Source organism: Eschrichtius robustus, chromosome 19, assembly GCF_028021215.1.
Source record: "Eschrichtius robustus isolate mEscRob2 chromosome 19, mEscRob2.pri, whole genome shotgun sequence".
NCBI classification, from domain to species: Eukaryota; Metazoa; Chordata; class Mammalia; order Artiodactyla; family Eschrichtiidae; genus Eschrichtius; species Eschrichtius robustus.
This window is the reverse complement of record NC_090842.1, coordinates 3,146,498-3,168,156: the sequence shown is the minus strand read 5'-3', so window position 1 is coordinate 3,168,156 and position 21,659 is coordinate 3,146,498. Positions and strand designations below refer to the sequence as shown.

Genomic DNA, 21,659 nt, shown 5'->3' with positions numbered 1-21,659 from the left:
CTGGGCCCCGATAATTAGGAAATCTAATTATTTGCCTCATCACTCATTAATAAGAAAAACAGTCCCAGGTTCTTTGCTACTTACAAGGTCTTTGGGGAGATACTGGACTACATTAATCAATTCGATTTTTTATCTCAAACTGACTTTTATCTGCGAAGGAGCGTCGGGGTTATTTTGTGTTCTTTTTTGTTTTTTTTTTTTTTTTTGCTCTGGGCACGTGGGACCATTAACCAAACTGTGATAATAAAATAAATTTCAATAAGATATAACTTTTTAAAAAATCTTTTCAAGTGAAGACTGAGCTGCAGGAGTCTGGTTTTGCGCGGCTGGGTCTTAGAGCCGACGGATTCCGGCGCCCCTCGTCCTGATTGGTGCCAAGTCCCCACAGCGGCCGGGTTATTGGTCCAAAGTTCCCGGAGGGGGCGTGGCCGGAGGAAAGTAAAAACTCGCTTTCAGCAAGAAGACTTTTGAAACTTTTCCCATTCCCTAAAAGGGACTTCGCCTCTTTTTCCGGGCTCGGCAGGGTAGCACTCGGGGCCCCGGCTCTCCGACCCTCACGGCTGCCGATTTGCTGGGGGGACTTGGAGAGCCGCCTTCCCCTTCCTGACGCGGACAGAGGGGCCAGCCTTGGTCGACCGCGCGCGCTGCATCTCCGCTCCGTCCCCGGCCGCCCGCCCGGGCTGCCACCCGCCGAGTCCCGAGAGCTAGCGGGCGAGCGAGCGGGGGCCGGCGCTGCGTTCGCCCGGGCGCGCCCTCCAGGATGCTGCTCCGCCCGGTCCGCTGAAAACGGGCGCCCCTTCCCGGCCCAACGGCGGGCGCCCCTTCCCGGCGCCTCCTCCAGCTCCCCCCTGAGGCTTCTAGGCGCCCGGGGCTCCCCCCGCCTGCTCCCTTCCTCCCTCTCTCGCTCTCTCGCTCGCGCTCGCTCTGGTAGGGCCTTCCTCGCGGTCCGTGCGCGCAGGCGGTGGCTAGCTGTCCCGGACGCAGCATGCAGGCGCGCTACTCTGTGTCCGACCCCAACGCCCTGGGAGTGGTGCCCTACTTGAGCGAGCAGAATTACTACCGGGCGGCGGGCAGCTACGGAGGCATGGCCAGCCCCATGGGTGTCTACTCGGGGCACCCGGAGCAGTACGGCGCGGGCATGGGCCGCTCCTACGCGCCCTACCACCACCACCAGCCCGCGGCGCCCAAGGACCTCGTGAAGCCGCCCTACAGCTACATCGCGCTCATAACCATGGCGATCCAGAACGCGCCCGAGAAGAAGATCACCCTGAACGGCATCTACCAGTTCATCATGGATCGCTTTCCCTTCTACCGGGAGAACAAGCAGGGCTGGCAGAACAGCATCCGCCACAACCTCTCGCTCAACGAGTGCTTCGTCAAGGTCCCCCGCGACGACAAGAAACCTGGCAAGGGCAGCTACTGGACCCTGGACCCGGACTCCTACAACATGTTCGAGAACGGCAGCTTCCTCCGGCGCCGGCGGCGCTTCAAGAAGAAGGACGTGCCCAAGGAGAAGGAGGAGCGGGCCCACCTCAAGGAGCCGCCCCCGGCGGCGTCCAAGGGCGCCCCGGCCGCCCCCCCGCTAGCGGACGCCCCCAAGGAGGCCGAGAAGAAGGTGGTGATCAAGAGCGAGGCGGCGTCGCCGGCGCTGCCGGTCATCACCAAGGTGGAGACGCTGAGCCCCGAGAGTGCGCTGCAGGGCAGCCCACGCAGCGCGGCCTCCACGCCCGCCGGCTCCCCCGACGGCTCGCTGCCGGAGCACCACGCAGGCGCGCCCAACGGGCTGCCCGGCTTCAGCGTGGAGAATATCATGACGCTGCGAACGTCGCCGCCGGGAGGCGAGCTGAGCCCCGCGGCCGGGCGCGCGGGCCTCGTGGTGCCGCCGCTGGCTCTGCCCTACGCCGCCGCGCCGCCCGCTGCCTACGGCCAGCCGTGCGCGCAGGGCCTGGAGGCTGCGGGCGCCGGGGGCTACCAGTGCAGCATGCGCGCCATGAGCCTGTACACCGGGGCCGAGCGGCCGGCGCACATGTGCGTCCCGCCAGCGCTGGACGAGGCCCTCTCGGACCACCCGAGCGGCCCCACATCGCCCCTGAGCGCCCTCAACCTCGCCGCCGGCCAGGAGGGCGCGCTCGCCGCCGCCGGCCATCACCACCAGCATCACGGCCAGCACCACCCGCAGGCGCCGCCGCCCCCGCCGGCTCCCCAGCCCCAGCCGGCGCCGCAGCCCGGGGCCGCCGCGGCCCAGGCGGCGTCCTGGTATCTGAACCACAGCGGGGACCTGAACCACCTCTCCGGCCACACGTTCGCAGCCCAGCAGCAGACTTTCCCTCACGTCAGGGAGATGTTCAACTCCCACCGGCTGGGGATTGAGAACTCGACCCTCGGGGAACCCCAGGTGAGCAGCAACGCGAGCTGTCAGCTGCCCTACAGATCTACGCCTTCTCTCTACCGCCACGCAGCTCCATATTCCTATGACTGCACGAAATACTGACCTGCCCCGGCCCTCCTCTGCCCTGGCCCGCTCTCGCTTCGCCTCCCAGACGCGACCCTCTCAAACAGTTCAGGCTGCAGAGACGCAAAAAGAACCCAAACTTGCCCACCGCTTTTTCCGCAGACCCGGGAGCAGAGAGAGCGCGCGCGCCAGCCTCAGCCCTCTGCGAAGAAGCCGCAGGTAACTTTAATTCGCCGCCCCGTTTCTGAGACCCCAAGAGGCCCCAGTACAGGGACGCGGCCCAACGAAATGAATAATGATTTTAAAATCCCCCACCCCTTCCAGGATGGCTGTGCTCACTGCTCCACTCGGGGTTTCAAAACTTATAACTTATGGACCAAATCCCATAGCGACCCAGTAATGACTCTCTGTAGAGACCCCCATAGGTCTATGGGGGTCTCTATAGATTATGTATGTGCTGTGTGTAATTTTAAATTTCTCTAACCGTGCTGTACAAATGTGTGGATTTGTAATCAGGCTATTTTTTTGTTGTTTTTCAGAGCCATTAATATAATATTTAAAGTTGAGTTCACTGGATAATTTCTCATCTTGCCCGACCATTTCTAACGGCCAAAGTGAAAATTCAAGAAACCTATGCGGGGTTTCCCCCCTGTACAATTATGAGATATAATTCTTTTCCCAGTTGTAGGTCTTTTACAAAACAAGAAAATAATTTATTTTTTGTTGTTGTTGGCGGATAAAGAAGTCAAGTATCTGATACTTTTTATATACAAAGTGTGATGGTGTTGTATAGTAGATTCCTCCCCCAGCATTCCTAAAAGAAAAAAAAAAAACACTAAAAATTTAACTTGACCTGTGTTTGTCTTATGTGGTCTTAATTGTTGTACTTGCCTTAAAATAAACCCATGTTGTTTTTCTGCCCAAAGTCCGGACAGTGTGTTTGTATTCTCGAATTTTTAAAAACCAGGTGTGTTCACAAATCCACCTGTTTTGATTACTTTTGTTACACAGGTGGGTAAATGTGTAGACATCTACAGATGATCACAGAAGACTGGGGGAACTCCCCTGTTGTCCTGCTAGTGTCAGAAAAGGCTTTCGATTAATTCAGAATCCCACCCTGACTGAGGCAATCAAGAAACAGTCCTGCTTGGACGTAGCTGCCTGAAGGGCTGTGAGCCGCGTAATGACATTTGCTGTAATGCATTTTGTTAAATGCAGAAAAACATGCCAATAGTCAAAACAAACAGTGCCATTCCATCCCAGTGTTCAGCCATCTCCAATTTAGGAGGTGAGGGAGGGGAGGATAAACATTTTCCATTAGCTAACAACAAACCAGGGGGAGTCCTGCTTTTCCTCAGTTTCCTAAAATACGGACTTCCTTCCCCACTTTAATAGTTCTCCAGAAAAGAATTTGAACCCGGATGGCGAAAATCCAAAGGGGATTGATTCTGTACCGTTTAATGACCATCCCTGGCGGTGACCAGATCAGAGGTGAATCTCTGACCTCTTTACTTCTGGATTTGATTTCTAAATCTTTACCCTACTGCAGTGAAAAATTTTAAAGCCTCGTCGCACTTCAAAAATAATTTACAATGCTTTTACAGTTTTAAATTTGTCAACTTTTCCAGGACTTCAAATAATAGATTATTTTTCTTTTCAATTTTGATACCTCGTCCTTAAAATTTTAAATAGCAATGCAGCCTTTGTGAGGTGTGGCTGCGCGGGGGAGGGGCGGGGATGGCTTTACTATCTGTTTCACTGGCCAAAACACGCAACTCCCCTCTTGGTCTCTGTGTGTGACTTTGGGGTCCAGAGCTCCAAATTGGGAATTAGTTTCCCAGCCCAGCAGGTGAGAAGGCACTCTGTACCTTGCCTAGAGTGCAGCTCCTGTGAACTTAACACTTCAGGAGATGATGATTTTCCAAAAGGTGATCTTGCTGGATGCAGTAGCCTTGAATGTAACCTGGGCATTATGTTGTTTTTAACATGGCATTTTGTCTCTATGTTATGCTGAAATCGAATTGGGGGAAGTTTGAGCATAATAATTTCCCCCATATGTGCAACACAGATTCTTTCAATCTGTGGCCCCAGAGGTGGCACCCGGCTAAGACTTAAAGATTGCATTTTATTCCTTTTCATGACCACAGGAGTGGTGAGCCCCCGGGTCCCTGGTGCTCAGTTGAGTGGGATGGACCAGAGAGAGGGAGGGAGAGACCCCTGAGACCATTCTCTGAGCTGCAGAATGGGGCCGCAGATCGCTCACTGCGGACTCGGGCACTGGGGTTTCACTTTGCTCCCCCCAGATATTTCAGAGTCCTCCCTGAAAGCCTGCCCTCACCTTAAGATTTAGAACTCAGAGGAGGTCTCAGAGACACATGGAAAACAGTGGAGAGAGAAATGGAACCACGGGGTCAGAGATCTGATCTGCCCTTGACACCGCGCTGGGGTCTCCTACCTTTGAGAAAGCCTCTTAAAGAAGTCCCCGCTGTGCGTGGGCCGCTCACCTGAGCGGGTAGCTCAAGAAGGCCACGGAGGCCACGGCGAGGGGCCCTTCCATTCCCCTGGGAATGGGGCCACCTGGGGACTGTTGGAGGAGTTATCCAGGCCTCTGGAGGCGGCAGAATGGAGGCGAGTCAGGCCCTGGGGCGCGGAGGCCGGGAGTGCGGGAAGCGCCTGGAGGCCGGCCGCGTGCGGGGGGAGGCCCTGCGCTCGGAGCCAGGCTCAGCCCCGGCCTGAGGCAGCCCGAGCGGCTTCGGGGCTCAGTGGCCTGGGGCGTCGGTTGCTCCGCGGAGTGGGAAAGACCGGACGCCGGGACTGAGCGCGGAACCCAGGCGCCGCCGGCTGCCTTGCTGGTCTTCGCGCCACCCTACGCGTCTGCCCCCGTCGCGCAAAGACTGCTCGGGCCGTCCTGGCTCCACGTCTCCATCCGCTCGCCGCCCCTTCCTCCGCCGCTCTCCTCGGGAGGCCCAGGGCCTTTCAGGAAAAGGGGAAAGGAGGTCGGGGCTGGAAGGGCCGGATTGCAGGTCTGCCGGGACTCCTTGCTGAGGCGGCTCTGTGGTCCACTGAACGCAGTTTGCGTGAAGCTGCGTCTGATAACCACGTTTCTTCCTGACCCAGTAAGATACAGCCGGGCAGGTCTCAAAGACACAGCAAATAAAATGGAAGTGACCCGAACACCACAACGAGACCATTTCCCACAGAGATAAGCCTGCGTCCCCGACTGGCCTTGGCTGGGTAGACTGTGGCCCTAACCAGGGTCCAGTTTTGACAGATAAAGGCCGCCAGAGAGACCCAGTGGCCTCTGAGCATCCTGCACGCTGTCCTTAGCCCCGGAGAGGCCGCAACTGGGGTAGCCTCGCTTCTTGTTAAGACTCGGAGAGACACCCAGGCTCACTGCTTTCAGGGAGAGAGGCTGAAAGTTGGGCTTCTCCCACCGCCAGTCTTGGGTCTGTGGCCCGGCGGCCCTCACTGCTCTGGTTCAAGTGGCTTGTCCCCGAGGACGCCAAAATCGGTAGCGACATGCATCCTCGAGTTGCTGGAGCAGTGGGCTAGGGGTTAGAGGAGCACATCTCGCTGTGTGAACAAACTCCTTCCCTCCCTCGCCTTGGTCTTCTCATCTAAAATGAGCAGGTGAGTGCAAGGGCATTTCAGGGCAGCGGGCATATTTTTTCCTGCATCCCCGGCTCCTGCGATGGGCCCTCGCTTATGCCCACTCCCCTTCTCTGCTCGCAAGAAGTGAATATCAGAAGTTAGTGGGAGAAGAAAATGCAGGGTCCTGGGAACTTCAGCATTTGGCTCATAAATCTTTCCAGGTCCATCTCCTCCCCTTTACCCCAAGACTGCCTGGTGGGGGGGGTGGGATCACCTCTGGGCCTGGGAGAGGCTTGTGAGCTTCACTCAAAGCGCAGAGCAGAGCTCCCAGGTCCCCGGTGGCCGAGTGCTCGCCTCCTCCATCCTCAGCCCCAGCCCAAATCCAGAAATCTGGACGGGGGTGTTGGGCCAGGTTGGCCAATGGAAATTTATTGGTAACCATAAACCTGAGGTGAGTGGAGAGAGTGACACCGAGAAGAGACTCCCGTGACGAATAAGCAGAATGTACCGGGCGTCTCAGGGGATATGTGCCTGCGTCCTCAGGACCACGTGCTCCTGCCGCTCAGGGTGTGGTGGGAGTGGATAAGTAGAGAGTAGAGACGCCTTTGGGTGCAGCCAGGCCAGGGATGGCTGGGGAGTGGGGGGCAGACCCGAGGTCAGTGGGACCCCCTGGTCAGAGCCACCCCCGAGTGCCTGCTGGCACCACATACTTGAAATGCTTTCCCAAACTTTGAGAAGCATTGCCTGCCTGCCTCTTTCTTGCCTGGCCTCAGCTCACCAAGGCATTTGAAATGTTTGCTTTTTGACATAGGCATGTAAGGAAGGGGGTGGAAAGTTTCAGGGAGTCGGGAAGGCTGGGCAGCCGCTCCTGCACCTGGGAAGACGCCACCGCCTCCACTTATGCAAGCCTTACCCTCTCTGGCTTCTGCAACATTTCTGTTCTGCGGCAGAAGCAGACGGACATGGCTTGTGTAGAGTTGGATTCTTGAAGGTGCCTCTCTGGCGCTGCGTTTTTTCCTGGGTCAGGTCCGTGGGGACTTTATGCTGGGGCTGTGAGTGTGTGAAGGCTGGAACGGAGGAAGGGGGTGGGTTGACAGCTTGCTGGGTTTGCTGGCATTGATGGTCCCTTTAAGGGAATGGAGTTGGGGAGCACTGGGAGGGCTTTGTGCTCACTCCATACGCCCACCCAGGCTGGGAGGTCATGGAGGCCAGAGAGGCCGCTCTGACCTCACAGAGGCTCAGTGGCCCTTGATCCTGGACCTTACCTTTCCAGCAGACCCTCTGGGCGCTCTCTCTGCCCTCATGTTATTTTTCCAGATGGGTTCCCCAGTGGAGATGTTCTCTCTAAGCCAAATCCACATGCACCAACTCAGGCCCTAAGCACACAGGCCAACTGAGGGTTCCTGTGACCTGGGGCATGCTACCTCAAGCTCTCTGAGCCCATTTCTCAACTGAAAAAATAACAGGATCATCAGTTAGGGTTATGTTGAGGATTAATGAACCCAACACCCATGGGGAAAGTGCTTCGATATCATCTAGTCCATAGTAAGGGCTGTTAGCTATTAGGATTTACCTGGATAACAGAAGAGAAAGGATTCTTTGGTCTCAATTAACTGCATATATCAGGCTAAATGCTGATATGCTTGGGCAGGGTGGTGCCCGGGCCCTAACTGCCCCTTTTCTCTGGGCTTCAATCAGCATCAGCTGACCGGCCAACCATTACCTTTATGGCTCACTCCCCTGAGAGAAGCAGAAGACACTGCCCCCCAATCCTTTCAAAGTGGAAGAGGAGGGTAGGGGAGGAGAGGGTGTCCTGGGTTTTGGAAGGATGTGAGGACTCTGGGTCTCCTACTTACAATGCCCCAAATCTCCCAGCTCTGGGGGTGGGGCACTCATCTCTCCTCTCCAGAGGGCCCCCTTCCCCTTTGATTACTCCAGACACACATTCCTCAGCTTCTGTGCTCACCTGAGGGTGTCAGACCTCAGAGAATTCCCCCTTTGGAGGAAACCGTGTGGGTTCCAATCCCTGTTCTATTTACTACCTCCGTTGTTTTCCGGTGTTCTGTGCCCGGCCTCAGTTTCACCATCTGTAAAATGGGTGAATCCATCCTCCCATCTTCCATAGATGCTGCCAGGGTTCTCAAGAACCACACACAGTAGCTGTTATAATGTGATTGTTTTCCTGTGTTTGGAACACTTCCTCCTAGGAGACCTGAGGTGAGTTAACTTCCTGGCCTCAGTTGCCTGGTCTGCAGAATGGGAATGATAAATATTTCTGTTCCTTAGGGTTACTGTGAGGATGGAGTGACTTAATACAAGGACAGCACTTAGAACAGTGCCAGTACATAGTAGTGTTCAAGACATAATTAGTTATTCGTATTATCCTTATTAGCATCATCTTCACCAACATTTTTAGGTTGTCATTAAGGCGACCTTGCATCTTTCCACCCTCACTCTTCCCAAACATATGGTAGAATCATTCATTCGTTCAACTGAATGAATCATTGAATGGATCATTCATTCATTCAAATATATATACAATTTGTTAACTATCTTCACACTTAGAAAAGTGAGGCAGATATTTGGGAATATGGCGCAGATCATCGTTAACTTGAATGTCTGTTCTTTATTTACCGGTGAAGCAGAAGAAGGGTAGACGGGAGCGGGGCATGGGAGGAACTCCTGTCTCTCCTCCGCAGCCTTTTTTTGTGAGGCCTCTTTGGTCCGGGCTGGTGCCTGGCCTGCCCAAGGAGCAGGCTTTCTGCTAGGGAGCTGGGAATGGTACTTCCTGCCCTCATTCCACACTGAACCCAATTTGTGCTTGGGCCCCAGAGTTGGAACTGCCACGGTCCTTCCGGAAGCATGATTTCAGGGCTTTCCTGCAATCTGGAAGACGCGCTCCCACTGACTTCAGAGATGAATGTGCTTTTCTGGGATTTGAAGACCTATGAACCTGCAGGGAACTTTCGGCGTCTCCATCTGGCTCTCTGAGTCACCCAGTCTGCCCGGCTGTCTCCTAGGCTCAGCTGGTCCCCCACTGAGCCTCCGATAGGTCCTCACCCGACAGAGCTTCCGCACGAGGGCGCATCCACACTCGGACACTCGGTGCTTGTTCCCTGCGCTCCCCGGAAATAAGCCCCAGCGCGGGGTTCCTTCCTGCAGCGTCCCCTCCTAAGCTCAAGTTACACACTTCACCTGGGAGCCCAGGATTCGTCCCCCCGCCGGAGCCGGGTTAGGGCGCCCTGCCGGAGTTCTGCGGCTGAAACCTCCCAGAGAGGTTGCTAACTGCTGCAAGCACGTGGGGCTCGCCTCTCCAGACCACGACGAGAACCGGGGTTGTTTTTTCTTTACTATCAGTGCCCTGCCCACCAGCTGCGCGTGTCTCCGCCTGCGTCCCGCCCATGCCCAAATTGGGCGATGTTTATTATTGTACGAATTCAAGCTCCGATTTGCCTTAGAGTTTAGGAGGAGCGCCGCGGCGGCGCGCCTTTCCGGAAAGGCAGGGATATGCGTGCTGGACTTTGGGTGCCTGGGAAACTCCAGGAAGGGCTCCGGGAGCGGAGGTGGGGGCTCCGCGCAGTAACACCGGTTTGTCTCTTGCTCTGGGTCTGTTAGAGCCGGCACCGAGGCTGGATCCAAACTTGAGCTTGTAGGGGGCGCTCTGCTCTGGAGGGGTTGGGTGACTCCGGCGAGTGTGGTACCCGTGCGTTGCAAAAGCGTCGACATTGAGGTTGTTTTTCCATCCCAGGGTTGAAAAGGGTGCTCCGAGGAAAGCCAGGGATCCAGAGAGAAGGCAGCGCCCCGCCCCCTCTTGGCTAGAGGGCCATCCTCAAGACCAAAGCCGGGACCAGGCCAGGCGGGACACTGAGCATAAGTTAGAAATGCAGCGCTGGGGACGGAGGCCTGGATGTGTCCCAGGGCCTGACCTGGCTCTCCCTCAAGACACGTCTGCACCCAAACTGGTTTTTCGACCCTGATCGCGACTTCCTTTTTGGTATTTCAAACGTACCGGGTCCCCTGTAGTCTATTCGGAACCCCCAGCCACATGAGTTACTTTCTGGATTCCGCATTTTAGAGTGGGATTCTCCCTGCTTTTCCGTGTTCAGGGTGACCTGAGCACTGGCAGCCGGTCCCCAGCATGGGGTCGCCTCTCTGTGACAGCAGCAGCAGACAGGCCCCCCCCCCCCACCTCATTAACGCAGGGTTAGTGCCTCTCTTCCCAATGGCCGGGGAGCCTCGAGGGCCATTACAGCCCTCACCTGCCATCCTCACTCCTATGCCTCCTCTTTGGCATCCACACGGTTGACTCAATGAAACGTTAATTCAGTTATCCCAAGCTTTTTCTTTTTCTTTTAAAATATATTCAGCAAAGATCATAAAACAGGAACTAGTCACGTTACGTGCCACCCCTCCAAGGCGGTGGAGTAGGGGGAGACGCCTCCTTCTAAGTCAGCATCATTCAGGGTTTTTGATTCAAACCGGGACGTGGCTAAATGTAAAATGAGACCGGGTGGGGAGTGCTTACACCCCAGGGTGAGTGGGGGGGAGCAGCAGGAGGGCGAGCAGGCTTCCCAAACGCTTAATGTAATCACGGGCCAGCTGCGTGCACTTGTAAAGTTGTTATAACCCCCTCCTTGTTATAAACAGGAAAGCACAGAATATAAAGCAAGAGACCCGCATTCACAAATACCAGCTCTCCTGCACCAGCTGCCAAATTCCCCTTTTATGGTGTTCCTCCTTGCAATCTCAGACCCATCAGAAAGACCTTAGTTTCTCCCCCTCAACTCTCCAAAAGGGTTTATTTTGAAACCTCCCCAACCAAGCTATGGACCCGGTTCTGCACGCCCTCTCCAACTCTCAGTGCCCTGTGCCACTGGCTTCGGGAGAAACTGGGCTCCTGGAGTCCTCTTCCCGAGGTCCCCAGGGAGCCCCGAAGCGTGCCCCTTTCGGGATACTAGGCCCCCAGGGAGTACGCCTCCACCCCCAGCTCCGCTGGGGCATCCCAAGGATCTCTCCAAGGAGGGCTGCATCCTCTTCTAATCAGACTCCCATCTATCTCCTCTCCCCCGCCAAAATACCTAATAAGAGCTCTTAAAGACCTCAGAAGGCATTTTATGAGACTGTGTCATCTCTACATTTCCTACTAAGCCTGGGAGAAGAAAAGATCTTTTGTGGGAAGCCATGGGATTTCGGGGCTCCCCCAGGCCAGAGGTAAAACTCACCCCTGCGCCCCTCCCACCCCCACCTCTCCTTCCTGGCCTGGCAGACCCCGCTCTGAGCCACCGCGATCCACATCCTGCCTCACTGACTGTGTGTGCTTACAGCGTCAAGGGGTGGACGTGATATTTCAAACATCAGATCAGTGCGTTTATATATTGGGTGCCCGGAAATTTTTCCAAATAAACACAGCTTGATTCAACTTGGGTGGGCGGACTTATCAACAGACTAATTCTATAAACAAATGAAGGAATAACCCCGAAACCGATTGGCTGGTATCAAAAAGACACGTGGAGGGAAAAGCTTGGAGTTTTTCAGCAATGAAATTTTAATTAATGTGGGTGGGCTGAGAACACAGCGACTGTTTATCATAGACAATTTATTTTCCAGCGCTAAGTCAACATATAATAGCAAACTTACAACAATTATTTAACATTTTTAAAGCCATGAAGAAGGGACAGAGCCCTGAGCCGCCGGGGAGAGCGGCAGAGCGGGAGGCAGGCGCAGGGCACGCTCCCCTGGAGGGCCCTTGCGGCGCGGGGCACAGTCCCTAAGCCGCCTGGGTCGCCTGCGACGCCGGAGCGCAGCGCGGGCTCCCACTCACCATGAGCCACCTCTTCAGTCCCCGGCTGCCTGCTCTGGCCGCCTCGCCCATGCTCTATCTGTACGGCCCCGAGAGACCCGGGCTGCCTCTGGCCTTCGCCCCCGCGGCCGCTCTGGCGGCCTCGGGCCGGGTGGAGCCCCCCCAGAAGCCGCCCTACAGCTACATCGCGCTCATAGCCATGGCGATCCAGGATGCGCCTGAGCAGAGGGTCACACTCAACGGCATCTACCAGTTCATCATGGACCGCTTCCCTTTCTACCAGGATAACCGACAGGGCTGGCAGAACAGCATCCGCCACAACCTCTCGCTCAACGACTGCTTTGTCAAGGTGCCCCGCGAGAAAGGACGGCCCGGCAAGGGCAGCTACTGGACGCTGGACCCTCGCTGCCTGGATATGTTCGAGAATGGCAACTACCGGCGCCGGAAGAGGAAGCCCAAGCCGGGCCCCGGAGCCCCGGAGGCCAAGCGGTCCCGCGCCGAGCTGCAGGAGCGCGGCGCAGAAGCGCAGCCGGAGGTGGGGAGCGGGGGAACGCGCCCCCGCCCCGCGACCCCCATCCACGAGGGAGCGCCTGCGCGCCCCTCGCCCCTCCGGGAAGGCTCCTCTCCTCCAGCGTCCCTCCACTGGCCCAGGCCCGCGTCCCCCTCTGGGGACGCAGGCGACGCGCTCCAGGGCGCAGCGGCCGTGGCCGCCAGCCAGCCCGCGCGCACGGTGGATGGCTCGCGGTCCCCTCCGCGCCCCGCCTCCCGCAGTTCTCCGAAGAGCTCGGACAAGTCCAAGAGCTTCAGCATAGACAGCATCCTGGCGGGACGGCAGGGGCAAAAGCCGGCTGGAGGGGGCGAGCTCCTGGGGGGCGCCAAGCAGGGGCCCGGCGGCTGTCTGGGCGCCTCGCTTCTGGCCACCTCCTCCGGCCTCCGTCCACCTTTCAACGCTTCCCTGATGCTCGACCCGCACGTCCAGGGCGGCTTTTACCAGCTCGGGATCCCTTTCCTCTCCTATTTCCCTCTGCAGCTCCCCGACACGGTGCTTCATTTCCAGTAAAGCAAACAGTGCCTCATTTTTCCCCTGCCCTGGTCTGAGCTTCTTGTGAGCAACCAGGACTCCCACCGCTGGAGAAAGAAGTTGCGTGTTTTTTAAAAAATGGTTTCCTCTGCCGACTCCTGGGAAGTATTAGCAACCTCTGCGCAGGGATGGGCACACTCCCCTGCCTCCTGCAAGGCGGACCTTCCCAGAACCCCGAGCAGCTTCGGAGATTTAAAAGACGCTGCCCACGCTGGGACTTGGGCATCTCAGACCTCCTACTGCGGGAGCAGGAAAATTCCTTGACCTTAGGTCAGTCCCACTGGCTACCCAGACAGGCCCTGCGTGTCTGGGGAACGGGAGGGCCCAGACAACCCGAGGGCAGATACATGGCCGCAGTGTGGTCCTTTCTATCTGAGAGCCACGGTCTGACCATCACCAGCTCGGTTGTCACTGTGGCCCGGGCCTTGGCTTTGAGCTCGTCGGAGTGATGGGTGTTCACAGCTAGGTTTGTCCCTGAAGTCCAGGGAGAATTTTTCTCTTTTCCTTTCTAGATAGTAAAAGGAACATGCTATATATTCTTTGGCTAAAATGCTTGATTCTTTTTACTGTAGGGACTGCCCTCTGAAAACATCTGTATTAACAACTTCTATTAAGAAAGTGCACTCTATATAATTTAGCATTTTGTTGCATTATGCTAGCTTGTTAATCAATACACATGTTCTCCAACGCATGTTACCAGCAATAGCCATCCTCCTATCTTTTGCTTTTTTGTTTACGGGGTCAAAAGATTTCTGGAGACACCGGAAGTGTGTGAGGGGGAGGGAAGATGTCTAAGACAGTGGAAGATTTTCCATTTCCATGTTTTTTTCAAGATCTAGGCTTGACTGTTGCTACATTTTCCAGAATTGTGTAGTGAAGGACTACTTTTCATCAAAAGAGCTGGGTGAAACAAACACATGGAAAGCAAGTAGAGGAAGAGATGGTTTAGTGCCAGGAGGAGTAAGGGAGCCCACTGGTGTCTGTGGAGGCGGCTCTCTGGACCCCAAGGAACAGGAGGCCTGGTGGGAGGCTTCCCAGCCGACTGCAACTGGCCCCTCCCTCCAAGCCCCAACCAGGCAGGCCCAGAGCCTGCCGCTAAACAAACACCTATGGAGGTGACTGGAAGTCTGGTGTGAGGGGTGGGCGGGAAGGCGGGGGGCTGAGACAAAGATCTGGTTATGAAAATTGAGATTTTCACAGTCCCGTACAGCTTGGAACTTTTGGGAAATGCATCTAACCTCTTATGGTATCTCTCTTTGGGTTGTTTTGGTGGTTCCGAAACTTGATTTCCTGAACCTCCAAGTTACTTTAATTTTATCTGATGTGGGAAAAGCACAATAAGCCATGGGTTCTTGGAGGGAGGTGGAGACAGGTCTCTGAACTTTTTAGAGCAGTTTCCAGGACACATAAAAATGAACACAGACTTTGCATCAGGAGAGCCTGTTGGTTAATATGTTGGATATTTTGGACAGGCAGAACAATTTAATAACTAGTAGGCACAGAGGTGACTTACTGAGAATTCATCCTGAAGGCCGTGTGCTACCGACCCACACATGCATCCATGACCGCTTTCTGCCCGGGCTGGTGGGAACACTTTGGCGGACGAGCTTCAGGGTCCTTGATGTTAAGAACATTGATGAGGTCCTATTGTTGAGATGCAGGATCACTGTGATTAACTTAAAATGTGGTGGAAGGGCCGTCATTCGATATTTTGTTATCCCGAAGTCTCAGCCTCTGTGAATAAAGTTGTTTTTTCATTAACCTCTCAGTGACTGGTTCAATGGATTACTGGGGAGGAGGGGGCATAAACAAACAGTGTAATAAGAAAGGGGAGGCTGGGATTATATCTCGGAACCCCAGCAGTGTCTCTGGAGGCTCTGGCTTTCGAGGGAGGGTACACAAACATGGACTGGAGAGTAGGAGCTGAAAACCCCAGGACTGGCGGATCTGCCTGAATGTCAGCAATAAGATGAAGATTCTGCTGTGTAGGATATATTTTTAACGTTTTCCTTTTATGTTTGATTTGCGATCTTGTGTGTTTTGTTAATTTATGATGGCTGTTTTCTGGAGAAGCAAATAATCGAATACTGTCATTTTAAAAGGATGGTATCTTAGAGTTGCAGTTCCAAAAAGCATAGTACAAACAGTATTTTCATGGCAAAGAAAAAAAAGGCAGGAGTATGTATCACTTTGTAAGGGTGTTTATACATACATAAAGAGGGATTCTGTTACCTAATCCCCACATTCATCTGGTTTAGGAAAGCAAAGAGAAACCGACAGTGGGGTCATTTCTATGGATTCTGTACAATTCCATGTGTATCCCTTCCTACTGAAGAGAAAGAGGGGCTTTGGGACTTAGCACTCGAAACAGCTGTTCTAATGTTCCAGTCTTAGTCGTGTGCTCCAAATTATGGATCAATGAGAGCAAGGAAAGGTTTCTACTCTTAATAAAAACAAAGTCACCTAGATTTCAAGTAAACTAGAAGCAACCATATCGTTCTGTTCTTTGGCAATCTGAAGTATGACTCAGTGTTCTCATCTAAACAAAGGGAACAGATTCTGTTTCCTGTAGATGATCTTTGGTTTAAGCCTTGATTACACACACACACACACACACACACACACACACACACACACTTATGAGTACACTGATCATAATAGGGGTTATGGCAGGTGTATGTACAGTGATAAATGTGTATGTGTACATATATGTATACATGTATGTATGTATATACATACATGTGTGTGTATGTTCTACACACACAAACGGTCAGAAATTCACCTTTATTGCATAGCTGAGACAGATAAACTCAGATCAAGTGCTGAATTCCTTTAGATTTACACAAGCATTGGTACTTTGGGAAAGATTTTGTTTTTCTATATAATTTGAACAAGGAATAATTTAGTTTTTTGCACTATTATAGTGAAACTAACAAGGACTTTATAGAAGAATCTTGGAAGACATACCCACCTGAGACCTTTACCTTCACAACTTTTGCAAGGGGCTTCACAAAGGCCTTTTGCTTTGTCTGCTCTTGGATATTACCTGGCTCTTGTGGAAGCTGATGGCCTCCTGGGTCTTACATGCCCCATAAGGTTTTCCAGAATTGGAACAGGATGTTTTGCCATTTTCCAATACAGCCGCATCTCTCTGGAAAGAAGCCCACCCCGTGGTCTCTACCATTTCACGAAGAGTGGTCAGTGTCTATGCATGTGTGGGTTAATGAATTAGCCGCATGTGATGTTATTGTTACAGCTGAAGGCCAGAGCCCATCCGCCCGGGCTGCACCCATGTGAGAGCCACGACTCGGTGTACTTCCCGTCTTCATGGTGGCTGGGGTCTTGCTTCCATGAAGCAGGGGTTGTTTCATAGGGTCAAAAATACACATGACAATAAACCAAGTTTATTATTAAAATTGAAGAACATGAGTTTGTTGGAAAAGTAGAATTCTTTTTATCCACATTTCAAGCAGTTTTTATGCCTGAATAGCCAAGTGTCAAGTTCTCATCAACACTTGTCTTTATCCAGAGGCCCCAGACTCGGGGTTCTGCAGGGTCAGACAGATCCCATAGATTGTACAGTGACCTAGAGGGGTCCATAGGGAATGGTGAGGCCTGGGCCCAACTGGGAGGGTCTGTCTCTTCCAATGGTGTCCAGTTGCCAACTGCCCTGGGAAAACCACACAAGTGGCTCATAGGCCAGATGTGGATTCAAACCCAGGGTGTACACTGTGGTGGGCAGATGAGACCAAGTGGAAAATTCACTTCTTCCCCCGGAAGGTGGCTGGAGAGAGGGAGGTGGGAGGGCCTATCCTAAGTACTGGGGATGGGGGGGGAACATTATCAACTCAGGTGTTTTTATTTACCCTGGCAGTGACAGGGGAGGGCAAAGGGTAGGCACTGGGGCAAAGATTCAGTCCCAACCTCCTCCTCTCATTAGCTTGAATCAGGGTTCCAGCAGGAAACAGAAACCTACTTAGATGAACCACTGGAAAAGACCTGGTTGGAGGGACTACTTACAGGGGAGTACAGGGGAGTAGGTGGAGTGAGTGTAGATGTGACCACAGTGCTGGCGCAGGCAGGAGCTGAGGAGAATGACCCGACTTCTCTCCTCTTCCGCCTTCCAGCCTCACGTTGACGCCTCTGATCGGCTAAACCCCACCAGGAGCCCGGCCTACAGGGAGCCCAGGTGATATAGTCCATAGGGCTCAGGCTGCTGGGGCAGAGAGGGGTAGAGAATGCACCAGGGTGGGACCGAGGCAAACAGAGCATGGCCAGCACAGTGGAGGGTCCTGCCTCTGCGGCCAGTTGGTGGCAGCTGCCCGGACCACACTGTTGATGTCCAAGGGCCAAGACCAGGATGTCTGGGACAATACCGGCGGCTTCATCTGGCATTCTCAGACATTGGATTCTCCCATCTGGCAAGCTTCCGGGAGAAGGTGGTTCTAGACCCTAACCTGAGAGCCTCTTGGGTGGGCAGAGTCTGGACTTAGCTCCTGAGGGCCCTGGCCCTGGCCCTACAGTCTCCGCCTTCTCACCTCTGAGCCTGGAAAGGACTTGCTGAGCTGCTGCGATGACTGTACATAGTTTGTATCCATTTGCTGAGCATTTAACACAAAGTTACTCCTTCCCGGCTAGTGCGAGGAGCGCGACTGATGCTGTGTTACTCTTCCAGAATGTGTGGCCCACACGCTGGTGAGGGCGTCCTCCAGCCGGAGTCCAGGGAAGGGACACAAAGGAAGTGTCTCGGCCGGAGGTCAGGCCCTCTGGGAGGAGTGGGGAAGACGCCCTGCTGTCCACAAGACCATGCCACCTTGGACAACACCAAGTTTAAAGCCTGACTCAGGTCCTCATACTGTGCAAAGTGAATAGGACACATGTCCTGTCTCCCCAGCATCCTGGGATCACAGTTCTTTCCCAGGTAGTGGTCGCCTTCTACTGTTCCACAGGTCTCTCTAGACACACCTACTAGTGAGGAAAACCCCTCTCACTAATGTCTTATTGACTCGTTACCATTTAGTAATTTGATGTTCAGAGGAAGCTGGGGAGGGGGGGTATGTTAGCCTTGTCAAGAGTGAGCCCGCCAGACAAAGAGTAATAACCCAGCTCTGCTCTGACTTGCTGTGTGACATCAGCAAAATTACTTAACCCTTCTGTGCCTTAACTCTCTCATCTGTACAAATGCGGGCAACGTTAGTAACTGCCTCAGCAAGCTGTTGAAAGGAGTAAATTTAATGATGGGTATAAATTCCTAGGACAGCACCTGACCCAGTTCTCATCTGCAAAATGGGACTAATCATAATGCCTTCTGCATCGGGCAGTCGTCAGAATTAAATTAATTAATATATACACATAAAATATCTGGCATGTGGGAGGCATTCGGTAAATGGGAGGTCTTGTCTCTGTATACAGACGTAGCCTCTAATCTAAACACTTCTGTTTTACAAGTCCATTTGTGAACCCACAACTCTGCTCGCATTCCGTAACTCCTCCTGGCCTGACTTCTTCAGCTCTTCCTCCCGGGCAGGCTGGCAGCCATTTTCATTTCTTCCTTGCACTGTTATATCTCTTGAGATGATCCAATCGTTTGAACACAAAACCAAAAGCAAAATAAGCCGCCACACGCAGCAGGGGATCCTAGGAAACCACAGGAGAGCGATTTTCACAAGCCGAGGAGGGCGAGTCCTTTGGTGTTTCCTTGCCTTGCCCAGGAGCTTAGAAGGCGCTTCCCAGGGCTGGCCGTCCAGCCATAGTGAACTCAGGGGCCTTGGGAATGAATAAAACTCTTCATTTCTGCCCTCCCCCCACCCCAGCACCAAGACCACGCCTGTTGATCAAGGAGAGGCTCCACCCCTCTCCTGGGGACAAAGGGACCAGACTGGGGAGCAGCTTTTCCTAAATTCATGCGTTTCATAGCCCGCCTTATAAAGTGTAACGAACATTTCTTTAAATGCTGTGGCTAAATATAGCAGGGGCTGGGTCAGCTAGAACATTTTTAGAAAGCACATTACAAATCAGGAATGTTTTAGAGAAATAAATAAACTTTCCCACATTTTTGGACTTTGTGTCGGCCCTGCAGGCTCCATCTTGAGAGCATGATGGGAGGTGGGGGTGATGAGTAATTCACGATGGGCTCTTGCGGGTGCCCGGAGCACCCTGCAAGTGGCTGCTCCTTCCCTTCCTTGGGCGTGGGGCTCTAGGACAGGGGTGGGGTGGGCACGGGAGAGACTGTCAGGCTAGGGACAGCTCAGCGTCTGCATAAGGGCCACTCAGTGACGAAAGGAAGACGGGATCAAGGAGAAATACATCTATTTCCAGTGCGTTTCATTTCTTGTCTCTGCTGTCTGTTCCGGGGGTTCACTGGCCTTCCACGTGGGGTGAGAACAAACCCAGTGGGCCGTGTGCCCACCCCTCTGTTGCAGGATGACCTCCCGGTGCTCGTGTCCTGTTCCCAAGGGCTCCCATTCCGTTGGCCTCTGGTGGGACCAGATGGCGTGTTTCTAAAAGTTCCTCAGGGGAGTCTGCAGCCAGGGTTGCGAGCCACCGTAGCGAGGTACCAACGCCATCAGGCGGGTCTCTGGGGGTGAAGGAATCGTGCAAAGCAGGTTGTTCATCTCTTACTCTTTCTTCTTATTTATCCACATTTGTACTCAATTTCCACTTGGTCAAAATAGACTCTCAGCTTCTCTCCATGAACGAAAGCATCCTTTTTCTATTTCTTCGGGTAGAGTTGCCTCCACTAAAACACTCGTAGAAGTTATACGTGTTCACGCAAGAAGTGTGGAATATTTAGAAGAGTACTAAAAAGAGAACCGATGTGTGATCCCATGACCACCTGTAACAATCCCACCACCAGAGATTATGGTTGGTATTTCCCCCCAGACTATATATATATATATCTGTATCGACCACAGATATACCATTGATATTAGATCTGTATGTATATATACAAATTGTTCTTTGCTTCATCACTGCTACCACCATCACCATCATCATCACCACCACCATCACCATAGAGCTTTATTTTGTACAAAAATTATTTTGAGAGACTTATTTTGTACAAAAATTTTTATAGCCCTTTTCTCATTTAAATTTAACCACCTATGGCATCACCATGATCTCCGTTTACACAGACACGGACACAGACACGTACACACGCGCACACACACACACACACACACACACACACTCTCTGAGAGAGACAGGTGTCTTGTCCTAAGGCACCTGGCTAGTCAGGCTCGGAGTTAGTCCTGGAGCAAATGGCCAGCACCGAGGTTCTTTCTGACCCCCTGCCATGAGGTCGGGACCAAGGATGGGGACAGACTCCCACCACATGACCACTGGTCGACAGACCCAATCCGCACCCTCGCCGTCCCCTCCCTCCCCATCACGGGGGAGCCACGCCAGCACCTAAGATCCATTCTTTTATTGGTTTTCATGCTTCCAGCAGTTACGGGTAGAGCTGCGAGTGAGACCTCGACTTTTGCTGTCTGTTTGGATGAGTGGATCTCTACCTGCACTAAGCACCGGAATCCCCAGGGGGTCTTTAAAAAAATGCTGACGGCCGGGTCACAGCCCCAGATGGTATTTTAGGATGACCTCCCCCACCCCCCGCAATAATCCTAGTGTGCAGCTGGCGTCGGGAAGCAGTGGTTTTGGTATCAGTAAGGGAAGGCTTAAGGTCAAGTGCCTGGATTATTCAGAAAAACCTCTGGGCATGAAGAAACAGAGAAGTGGCTTTCTTTTTTTTTTAACTTTTTTTGGGTTTATTTATTTATTTATTTATGGCTGTGTTGGGTCTTCGTCTCTGTGCTAGGGCTTTCTCTAGCTGTGGCAAGTGGGGGCCACTCTTCATCGCGATGCGCGGGCCTCTCATTATCGCGGCCCCTCCTGCAGCGGAGCACAGGCTCCAGACGCGCAGGCTCAGCAGTTGTGGCTCACGGGCCCAGTTGCTCCGCGGCATGTGGGCTCTTCACAGACCAGGTCTCGAACCCGTGTCCCCTGCGTTGGCAGGCAGATTCTCAACCACTGCGCCACCAGGGAAGCCCAGAGAAGTGGCTTTCGGGTTGAATGAAGCAGCCCAGCTGCTGACATTCATCAGGGCTCACGGCCTCCCCGCCTCCTTGCACACCGTCCGGGGAGAAGGTACTGAGCACATCACCTCTTTGAATCATTTCAGCAACCCTGTGAGGCTGCCTCGAGTCTCCCAACTTGATGGAGGAGGAATCGAGGCTGCGTGAGTGCATAACACACAGTCAGGGAGAACCCGAGTCAAACATTCAGGCCATTTGTTCCTAAAGCTCCGGCTCTCTTTCACAACATCTTCGCTGCACAAGCTAGTGTTTCACAAATATCCACCCACGTTCAGCTTGGGGTAAAGGAAGCACATGCATTTAAGGATATGCACAAAGGAGTAAAAGAGTTTGTTTTCCCATGATCAGGAACTTGTTCCAAGTGCCTCTGTCATCAGAATAGCTTGTCATTCTCCATCCATCAAATAGTCATTAAGTGCCAGGCCTGTGACACACCTTAGCCATATACAAATGGACCAGACCCCGGTCCTGTTCTCGAGGGGCTCATATTCAGGTGGGGAAAACTAGCAAAGCAAATTGACAGGCACCAGCGGATGCACTGTTGACATTTATGGTTACTCACAATCTTTTAAACACTCTCCATTTCCTGAGAGATTCCCATTCCTTCAAGCCGGTCTTTCAAATGTAAGAAGAAAAGAAAGA

At 53.3% G+C, this 21,659-nt stretch overlaps 3 protein-coding genes across 5 annotated transcripts in view; 2 read left to right on the top strand and 1 right to left on the bottom strand.

The window, feature by feature from the left end:
* Positions 1 to 4,978, bottom strand: part of MTHFSD (methenyltetrahydrofolate synthetase domain containing) — a 29,997-nt gene extending 25,019 nt beyond the window's left edge. The window contains exon 1 of the mRNA XM_068529447.1: positions 4,908 to 4,978. The gene's annotated coding sequence lies outside the window, so the exon portion shown is untranslated. The remainder of the gene's footprint in view (positions 1 to 4,907) is intronic.
* Positions 491 to 3,368, top strand: FOXC2 (forkhead box C2). Of its 3 annotated transcripts, XM_068529104.1 has the most exons (3): positions 491 to 2,395; positions 2,615 to 2,671; positions 2,992 to 3,368. In XM_068529104.1, exons 1-3 carry the CDS (start codon positions 986 to 988, stop codon positions 2,998 to 3,000), a joined length of 1,476 nt encoding a protein of 491 aa, XP_068385205.1. In that variant the 5' UTR covers positions 491 to 985; the 3' UTR covers positions 3,001 to 3,368. The 3 variants fall into 3 exon arrangements, 2 of the variants coding, with proteins under 2 accessions (XP_068385205.1, XP_068385204.1); XR_011071573.1 differs by having other exon boundaries at positions 491 to 2,671; XM_068529103.1 differs by having other exon boundaries at positions 2,615 to 3,368.
* A 6,599-nt stretch (positions 4,979 to 11,577) lies between the features above and the next one.
* FOXL1 (forkhead box L1) lies at positions 11,578 to 14,685 on the top strand. Its single transcript, XM_068527859.1, has one exon. The coding sequence runs from the start codon at positions 11,866 to 11,868 to the stop codon at positions 12,901 to 12,903; it is 1,038 nt and encodes a 345-aa protein (XP_068383960.1). The 5' UTR covers positions 11,578 to 11,865; the 3' UTR covers positions 12,904 to 14,685.
* Positions 14,686 to 21,659: the final 6,974 nt, after the last annotated feature.

Bases quoted from the DNA above. Each gene is read 5' to 3' on its own strand.
- FOXC2 (XM_068529103.1), top strand. From the start codon at position 986: ATGCAGGCGCGCTACTCTGTGTCCGACCCCAACGCCCTGGGAGTGGTG. The intron at 2,396-2,614 runs GTGAGCAGCAAC...CTTTTTCCGCAG, and splicing joins CGACCCTCGGGGAACCCCAG to ACCCGGGAGCAGAGAGAGCG.
- FOXL1 (XM_068527859.1), top strand. From the start codon at position 11,866: ATGAGCCACCTCTTCAGTCCCCGGCTGCCTGCTCTGGCCGCCTCGCCC.